Below are 9763 nucleotides of genomic sequence, written 5' to 3'. Positions count from 1 at the left end.
CCTCTGCCCCCCAAACTTCTTGCGCCCCCTTTGCCCCCCCCAAACTGCCCCTGACCCCCACCTTTGCCCCCCCCAACCCCCCTAAACTGCCCCTCACCCCCTTTACCCCCCCTCTGCCCCCCCCCAACTGCCCCCCGGACCCCCCCAAACTGCCCCTAATCCCCCCTTTGCCCCCCAGACCCCCCCAAACTGCCCCTAATCCCCCTCTTTGCCCCCCAGACCCCCCAAACTGCCCCCTTTGCCCCCTCTTTGCCCCCCCAAACTGCCCCCAGACCCCCCCAAACTGCCCCTCACCCCCTCTTTGCCCCCCCCAAAGCGCCCCCGACGCCCCCTTTGCCCCCCCCGAAGTGCCCCAGACTCCCCCAAACTGCCCCTGATGCCCCCTTTGCCCCCCCCCCCCCCCCAAACTACCCCCCACACCCCCCCCATAAGGGACCCAGACGTCCGGCCCCCCCCCCCCCCCGCCCCCCACATCCCCACCCCCCCCCCCATGCGTGTGTCCCCCCCCCCACAGAGGCCGGGCCCGGCGACTGCTCCGCTCTTTATTGGGGGTCGTGGCGCCCCACAACCGACAGGCAACGGGGAGGGGGGGGGGGGCGAGGGGGGGGGCTGGGACGGGCAGCACCCCCCCGCCCCCCCCCCCCCTTCCCCTGCCACAATCCCCCCCCTCTGTCCCCCCCCCACCCCCTCCCCACCCCCCGGTGTCCCCAAGGGGGGGGTGGGGGGTGGGGGAGGGGGGGTGGGGGGTGTCCCCCGGTGCCGGGGGGGGGGCGGGGGGGGGGACACAGACGGAGATGGCGGGGGGGGGCCGTCACCGGATGGCGATGAGCCCCACGTCCATCAGCTTCTGGAATCTTTCTGGGCGATGACGGGGTTCTTCAGGTGCCTGGGGGGGGGACGGACACGGGGGTCGGGGGGGGGGGACACACACACACAGACCCGGGGACCCCCAGGGACAGTTGGGGACACCCTGGGGACCCCCCCCGGGGACGCCAAGGCTGCGGGTGCCCCCTTGAAACCTCAGCAAGCGCCGTGGGGCGGCCGCCTCCAACGGCTTGGGGACCCTCGGGGCCACCTCGGGGACGCCTGGGGCCACCTCGGGGACCCCTGGAGGACAGTTGGGGACACCTTGGGGACCCCTGGGGACACGTGGGGGACAGTTGGGGACACCTTGGGGACCCCTCCAGCAGGACTCCAGGCGTCCCCTGGAAGACTCGGTGGGGGTGGCCACCTCCAAGGCCTTGGGGACCTCTGGGACCACCCCCTCAGGGACCCCTGGCGAGACCTTGGGGACCCCTGGGGACACCTCAGGGACCCCTGGTGAGACCTTGGGGACCCTTGGGGCCACCTCAGGGACCCCTGGGGACACCTCGGGGACCCTCCTACCAGCTCTATGAGGACTCCAGGCATCTCCTGGAAGACCCGGTGGAGGTGGCCACTCCAAGGCCTCGGGGACCCTCGGGGCCACCTCAGGACCCCTGGGGACAACTTGGGGACCTCAGGGACCCCTGGTGAGACCTTGGGGACCCCTGGGGACACCTCAGGGACCCTCCTACCAGCTCTGGGTGGACTCCAGGCATCCCCTGGAAGACTCGGTGGAGGTGGCCACCTCCAAGGCCTCGGGGACCCTTGGGGCCACCTCAGGGACCCCGGGGGACGCCTTGGGGACCTCAGGGACACCTGGGGACACCTCAGGGACACCTTGGGGCCACCTTGGGGACCCTCCTACCATCTCCAGGAGGACTCCAGGCGTCCCCTTGAAGACCCGGTGGAGGTGGCCACCTCCAAGGCCTCGGGGACCCTCGGGGCCACCTCGGGGACCCCTGGTGAGACCTTGGGGACCCCTGGGGACGCCTTGGGGACACCTCAGGGACACCTTGGGGCCACCTCGGGGACCCTCCTACCATCTCCAGGAGGACTCCAGGTGTCCCCTGGAAGACCCGGTGGGGGTGGCAACCTCCAAGGCCTCGGGGACCCTCAGGGCCACCTCAGGGACCCCTGGTGAGACCTTGGGGACCTCAGGGACCCCTGGGGACACCTTGGGGACACCTCAGAGACCCCTGGGGACACCTCGGGGACCCTCCTACCAGCTCCGGGAGGACTCCAGGTGTCCCCTGGAAGACCCGGTGGAGGTGGCCACCTCCAAGGCCTCGGGGACCCTTGGGGCCACCTCAGGGACCCCTGGGGACACCTTGGGGACGCCTTGGGGCCACCTCGGGGACCCTCCTACCAGCTCTATGAGGACTCCAGGCGTCCCCTGGAAGACCCGGTGGAGGTGGCCACCTCCAAGGCCTCGGGGACCCTCGGGGCCACCTCAGGGACCCCTGGGGACAACTTGGGGACCTCAGGGACCCCTGGGGACACCTTGGGGACCTCAGGGACCCCTGGGGACACCTCAGGGACACCTTGGGGCCACCTCGGGGACCCTCCTACCATCTCCAGGAGGACTCCAGGCGTCCCCTGGAAGACTCGGTGGAGGTGGCCACCTCCAAGGCCTCGGGGACCCTCGGGGCCACCTCAGGGACCCCTGGTGAGACCTTGGGGACCCCTGGGGACACCTTGGGGACCAGTGGGGACGCCTTGGGGACACCTCGGGGACCCTCCTACCAGCTCTATGAGGACTCCAGGCATCTCCTGGAAGACCCGGTGGAGGTGGCCACCTCCAAGGCCTCGGGGACCCTTGGGGCCACCTCAGGGACCCCTGGGGACACTTTGAGGACTCCCGGGGAGAGTTGGGGACACCCTGGTGACCCCTCAGGGACCCCTGGGGACACCTGGAGGACACCAAGGCTGCGGGTGCCCCCTTGAAACCTCAGCAAGCGCCGTGGGGCGGCCGCCTCCAACGGCTTGGGGACCCTCGGGGCCACCTCGGGGACCCCTGAAGACAGTTGGGGACCCCAGGGACCCCTTGGGGACACCTTGGGGCCACCTCGGGGACCCTCCTACCATCTCCAGGAGGACTCCAGGCGTCCCCTTGAAGACCCGGTGGAGGTGGCCACCTCCAAGGCCTTGGGGACCCTCGGGGCCACCTCGGGGACCCCTGGTGAGACCTTGGGGACCCCTGGGGATGCCTTGGGGACCTCAGGGACCCCTGGGGCCACCTTGGGGCCACCTCGGGGACCCTCCTACCAGCTCTATGAGGACTCCAGGCATCCACTGGAAGACCCGGTGGAGGTGGCCACCTCCAAGGCCTCGGGGACCCTCGGGGCCACGTCAGGGACCCCTGGGGCCACCTTGGGGACCTCAGGGACCCCTGGTGAGACCTTGGGGACCCCTGGGGACACCTCAGGGACCCCTGGTGAGACCTTGGGGACCCCTGGGGACACCTTGGGGACCTCAGGGACCCCTGGGGACACCTTGGGGACCAGTGGGGACGCCTTGGGGCCACCTCGGGGACCCTCCTACCAGCTCCGGGTGGACTCCAGGCATCCCCTTGAAGACCCGGTGGAGGTGGCCACCTCCAAGGCCTCGGGGACCCTCGGGGCCACCTCGGGGACCCCTGGTGAGACCTTGGGGACCCCTGGGGACACCTTGGGGACCTCAGGGACCCCTGGGGACACCTCAGGGACACCTTGGGGCCACCTCGGGGACCCTCCTACCAGCTCTATGAGGACTCCAGGCATCCCCTGGAAGACCCGGTGGAGGTGGCCACCTCCAAGGCCTCGGGGACCCTTGGGGCCACCTCAGGGACCCCTGGGGACACCTTGGGGACCTCAGGGACCCCTGGGGACACCTTGGGGACACCTCAGGGACCCTTCTACCAGCTCTATGAGGACTCCAGGCGTCTCCTGGAAGACCCGGTGGAGGTGGCCACCTCCAAGGCCTCGGGGACCCTCGGGGCCACCTCGCAAGGCCTCGGGGACCCTCGGGGCCACCTCGGGGACCCCTGGTGAGACCTTGGGGACCCCTGGGGACACCTTGGGGACCTCAGGGACCCCTGGGGACACCTCAGGGACACCTTGGGGCCACCTCGGGGACCCTCCTACCAGCTCTATGAGGACTCCAGGCGTCCCCTGGAAGACCCGGTGGAGGTGGCCACCTCCAACGCCTTGGGAACCCCTGGGGCCACCTCAGGGACCCCTGGTGAGACCTTGGGGACCCTTGGGGCCACCTCAGGGACCCCTGGGGACACCTCGGGGACCCTCCTACCAGCTCCGGGAGGACTCCAGGCATCCCCTTGAAGACTCGGTGGAGGTGGCCACCTCCAAGGCCTCGGGGACCCTCGGGGCCACCTCAGGGACTCCTGGTGAGACCTTGGGGACCCCTGGGGACAACTTGGGGACCTCAGGGACCCCTGGGGACACCTCAGGGACACCTTGGGGCCACCTCGGGGACCCTCCTACCAGCTCTATGAGGACTCCAGGCATCCCCTGGAAGACCCGGTGGAGGTGGCCACCCCCAAGGCCTCGGGGACCCTTGGGGCCACCTCAGGGACCCCGGGGGACGCCTTGGGGACCTCAGGGACACCTGGGGACACCTCAGGGACACCTTGGGGCCACCTTGGGGACCCTCCTACCATCTCCAGGAGGACTCCAGGCGTCCCCTTCAAGACCCGGTGGAGGTGGCCACCTCCAAGGCCTCGGGGACCCTCGGGGCCACCTCGGGGACCCCTGGTGAGACCTTGGGGACCCCTGGGGACGCCTTGGGGACACCTCAGGGACACCTTGGGGCCACCTCGGGGACCCTCCTACCATCTCCAGGAGGACTCCAGGTGTCCCCTGGAAGACCCGGTGGGGGTGGCCACCTCCAAGGCCTCGGGGACCCTCAGGGCCACCTCAGGGACCCCTGGGGCCACCTCGGGGACCTCAGGGACCCCTGGGGACACCTTGGGGACACCTCAGAGACCCCTGGGGACACCTTGGGGACACCTCAGAGACCCCTGGGGACACCTCGGGGACCCTCCTACCAGCTCCGGGAGGACTCCAGGTGTCCCCTGGAAGACCCGGTGGAGGTGGCCACCTCCAAGGCCTCGGGGACCCTTGGGGCCACCTCAGGGACCCCTGGTGAGACCTTGGGGACCCCTGGGGACACCTTGGGGACGCCTTGGGGCCACCTCGGGGACCCTCCTACCAGCTCTATGAGGACTCCAGGCGTCCCCTGGAAGACCCGGTGGAGGTGGCCACCTCCAAGGCCTCGGGGACCCTCGGGGCCACCTCAGGGACCCCTGGGGACAACTTGGGGACCTCAGGGACCCCTGGTGAGACCTTGGGGACCCCTGGGGCCACCTTGGGACCCTCCTACCAGCTCTGGGTGGACTCCAGGCATCCCCTGGAAGACTCGGTGGAGGTGGCCACCTCCAAGGCCTTGGGGACCCTCGGGGCCACCTCGGGGACCCCTGGTGAGACCTTGGGGACCCCTGGGGACGCCTTGGGGACCTCAGGGACCCCTGGGGACACCTCAGGGACACCTTGGGGCCACCTTGGGGACCCTCCTACCATCTCCAGGAGGACTCCAGGCGTCCCCTGGAAGACCCGGTGGAGGTGGCCACCTCCAAGGCCTCGGGGACCCCCGGGGCCACCTCAGGGACCCCTGGGGACACCTTGGGGACCTCAGGGACCCCTGGGGACACCTTGGGGACACCTCAGGGACACCTCAGGGACCCTCCTACCATTTCCAGGAGGACTCCAGGCATCCCCTGGAAGACCCGGTGGAGGTGGCCACCTCCAAGGCCTCGGGGACCCTTGGGGTCACCTCAGGGACCCCTGGGGACGCCTTCGGGACCTCGGGGACCAGTGGGGACACCTTGGGGACTCCTGGGGACACCATGGGGCCACCTCGGGGACCCTCCTACCATCTCCAGGAGGACTCCAGGCGTCCCCTGGAAGACTCGGTGGAGGTGGCCACCTCCAAGGCCTCGGGGACCCTTGGGGCCACCTCAGGGACCCCTGGGGACACTTTGAGGACTCCCGGGGAGAGTTGGGGACACCCTGGTGACCCCTCAGGGACCCCTGGGGACACCTGGAGGACACCAAGGCTGCGGGTGCCCCCTTGAAACCTCAGCAAGCGCCGTGGGGCAGCCGCCTCCAACGGCTTGGGGACCCTCGGGGCCACCTCTAGGACTCCTGGGGCCACCTCGGGGATCCCTGGAGACAGTTGGGGACCCCCGGGGACCCCTTGGGGACAGTTGGGGACACCTTGGGGGCCCTCCTACCATCTCCAGGGGGACTCCAGGCGGCCCCTGGAAGACTCGGTGGAGGTGGCCACCTCCAAGGCCTTGGGGACCCTCGGGGCCACCTCAGGGACCCCCGGCGAGACCTTGGGGACACCTCAGGGACCCCTGGGGACATTTGGGGACCCCTGGGGCCACCTCAGGGACCCGTGGTGAGACCTTGGGGACCCCTGGGGACACCTCGGGGACCCTCCTACCAGCTCTATGAGGACTCCAGGCGTCCCCTGGAAGACCCGGTGGAGGTGGCCACCTCCAAGGCCTCGGGGACCCTTGGGGCCACCTCAGGGACCCCTGCGGACACTTTGAGGACTCCCGGGGAGAGTTGGGGACACCCTGGTGACCCCTCAGGGACCCCTGGGGACACCTGGAGGACACCAAGGCTGCGGGTGCCCCCTTGAAACCTCAGCAAGCGCCGTGGGGCGGCCGCCTCCAACGGCTTGGGGACCCTCGGGGCCACCTCGGGGACTCCTGGGGCCACCTCGGGGACCCCTGAAGACAGTTGGGGACCCCAGGGACCCCTTGGGGACACCTGGGGGACAGTTGGGGACACCTTGGGGACCCCTCCAGCAGGACTCCAGGCGTCCCCTGGAAGACACGGTGGGGGTGGCCACCTCCAAGTCCTTGGGGACCCTCGGGGTCACCTTGGGGACCCCTGGGGCCACCTCAGGGACCCGCGGTGAGACCTTGGAGACCCCTGGGGCCACCTCGGGGACCCTCCTACCAGCTCTATGAGGACTCCAGGCGTCCCCTGGAAGACTCGGTGGAGGTGGCCACCTCCAAGGCCTCGGGGACCCTCGGGGCCACCTCGGGGACCCCTGGTGAGACCTTTGGGACCCCTGGGGACGCCTTGGGGACCTCAGGGACCCCTGGTGAGACCTCGGGGACCCCTGGGGACACCTCAGGGACACCTTGGGGCCACCTCGGGGACCCTCCTACCAGCTCTATGAGGACTCCAGGCGTCCCCTGGAAGACCCGGTGGAGGTGGCCACCTCCAACGCCTCGGGGAGCCTCGGGGCCACCTCAGGTCCCCCTCTCGGGGCCACCCGCGTCCGTCCCTCTGTCCCTGTGTCCCCCCCCCGGCAGTTTGGGGACTCACTCGCTGAGGGCCTGGGGGTCCTTCTGCATCTGCTCGAGGATGAGGCGCATGGCGGGGTCGCTCATGATCTGCTGCACCTCGGGGTCGGCCATGGCGCGGCGCTTCACCTCCTCGGGGGTGTCCTGCCGGTGGTACTGGGCCAGCAGGCAGCGCTGGTAGCCCTCGGCCGCCTCCTGGGGTCGAAGGAGGGGGGGGTGTGTGGGTCAGGGGGGGGACACATGGTGGTGGAGGGGGGGGGACAGGCAGGCAGGGCCCCCACCTTGCAGGAGGCGTCCAGGTCCAGGGCGCGCTGGTAGACGTCCATGGCCTTGGTGAAATCCTTCATGGCCTCCAGCGCCGCCCCCTTGCGCGTGTAGCCCTTGACTGGGGGGGGGGACACACACGCGCACGGGGACAGTCAAGGGGGGGGGATGTGGAGGGGACAAGGGGGGGAGCAGATGGGAGGGACACGGGGGGACACGGGGACAGTCGGGGGGACACGTGGGGGGGGGACATGGGGGGGAACAGGGGGGACACGGGGACAGTCGGGGGGGACATGGTGGGGGGGACACGGGGACAGTCGGGGGGGACATGGGGGGGAACAGGGGGGACACGGGGACAGTCGGGGGGGGACACGGAGGGGATCGGGGGGGACACGGAGGGGATCGGGGGGGACACGGAGGGGATCGGGGGGACACAGGGACAGTCGGGGGGGGAAATGGAGGAGGGGACACAGGGACAGTCGGGGGGGACACGGTTGGGGGGGGACACAGGGACAGTCGGGGGGACACATGGGGACAGTCGGGGGGGGACATGGGGGGGAACAGGGGGGACACGGGGATAGTCGGTGGGGGACATGGTGGGGGGGGCACGGGGACAGTCGGGGGGGACACGGGGACAGTCGGGGGGGACATGGTGGGGGGGACATGGGGACAGTCGGGGGGGACATGGAGGGGGGACATGGGGACAGTTGGGGGGACATGGGGGGGAACAGGGGGGACACGGGGACAGTCGGGGGGGACATGGAGGGGATCAGGGGGGACACGGTGGGAGGACACACGGGGACAGTCGAGGGGGACATGGGGACAGTCAAGGGGGGGGACACGGCGGGGAGGTGGAGGGGATCGGGGGGGACACGGGGAGGGGAGAGTCAAGGAGGGGGGACACACGGGGACAGTCAGGGGGGGACACGGGGACAGTCAGGGGGGACATGGGGGGGGGACACGGGGACAGTCAGGGGGGACATGGGGGGAACAGGGGGACACGGGGACAGTCGGGGGGGACATGGGGACAGTCGGGGGGGGACATGGAGGGGGGGACATGGAGGGGGGGACACGGGGACAGTCGGGGGGGACATGGTGGGGGGGACACAGGGACATTCGGGGGGACACATGGGGACAGTCGGGGGGGACATGGCGGGGAGGTGGAGGGGATCGGGGGGGGACACGGGGAGAGTTGGGGGGGACATGGAGGGGATCGGGGGGGACATGGTGGGGGGGACATGGGGACAGTCGGGGGGGGCATGGGGACAGTCAAGGGGGGGGACATGTCCGGGAGATGGAGGGGATCGGGGGGGGGACACAGAAGGGGGACACAGGGAGAGTCGGGGGGGGGGGACATGGAGGGGATCGGGGGGGACATGGGGGGGGGCATGGGGACAGTTGGGGGGGGGGCACGGGGAGAGTTGGGGGGGACATGGAGGGGATCGGGGGGGACATGGGGGGGGGCATGGGGACAGTCGGGGGGGGACATGGGGGGGGGACACGGGGGACAGTCGGGGGGACATGGAGGGGAGACACGGGGACAGTCGGGGGGGACATGGAGGGGACAAGGGGGGACGTGGGGGGGACACGGGGACAGTCAGGGGGACGTGGGGGGGGGATCAGTCGGGGGGGCAGGACACAGAGGGGATGAGATGGGGGGGACATGGGGGGGAGACATGGGGACAGTCGGGGGGGGGGGACGACGACCGGGGGGGACAGGGACAGTGGGGGGGGACAGGGACAGTGGGGGGGGGGGGGGGGGGGGGACACAAGGAAGGGCCAAGGGGGACACGGAGGGGATCGGGGGGGGGACACGGGCAGCAGGTCCCCCCCCCCCACTCACTGAAGGAGGGCTCCAGGCGGATGCACTCCTCGCAGTCCTGGGGGGGGGGGAACGGGGGGGGGGGTGTCAGAGACACCCCCAAACCCCTCCCATGGGCTCCCGGCCCCCCCCCACCTACGCAAACAGCCCCCCCCGACCCCCCCAAACCAGTCCTGCGCCCCCAAAACCAGCCTTTCCCCCCCCCAACCAATCCTGCCCCCCCCAAAATGAGCCCCCCCCCAACAGCCCCCCCGACGACCCCCCCAAACCAATCCCCCCCCCAAACCGGCCCTTTCCCCCCCCAAACCACTCCTGCCCCCCCCCAGCCTTTCCCCCCCCAAAACCAGCCTTTCCCACCCCAAACCAATCCTGCCCCCCCCAAAATGAGCCCTCCCCCCAACAGGCCCCCCCCGACCCCCCGAAACCAATCCCCC

The 9763-nt window shown here is 70.7% G+C and overlaps 1 protein-coding gene across 1 annotated transcript; it reads right to left on the bottom strand.

Annotated features, from left to right (window-relative positions):
• Positions 1 to 528: 528 nt before the first annotated feature.
• On the bottom strand, positions 529 to 9397 carry STIP1 (stress induced phosphoprotein 1). Its single transcript, XM_074571339.1, has 4 exons — positions 9351 to 9397; positions 7525 to 7628; positions 7266 to 7438; positions 529 to 886 (listed from the first exon to the last, which is right to left on the bottom strand). Exons 2-4 carry the CDS (start codon positions 7588 to 7590, stop codon positions 841 to 843), a joined length of 285 nt encoding a protein of 94 aa, XP_074427440.1. The 5' UTR covers positions 7591 to 7628; positions 9351 to 9397; the 3' UTR covers positions 529 to 840.
• Between the last annotated feature and the right edge of the window lie 366 nt (positions 9398 to 9763).

This window comes from Larus michahellis, unplaced genomic scaffold (genome assembly GCF_964199755.1).
Source record: "Larus michahellis unplaced genomic scaffold, bLarMic1.1 SCAFFOLD_604, whole genome shotgun sequence".
Classification (NCBI taxonomy): domain Eukaryota; kingdom Metazoa; phylum Chordata; class Aves; order Charadriiformes; family Laridae; genus Larus; species Larus michahellis.
This window is presented reverse-complemented; position numbering and strand designations above follow the sequence as displayed.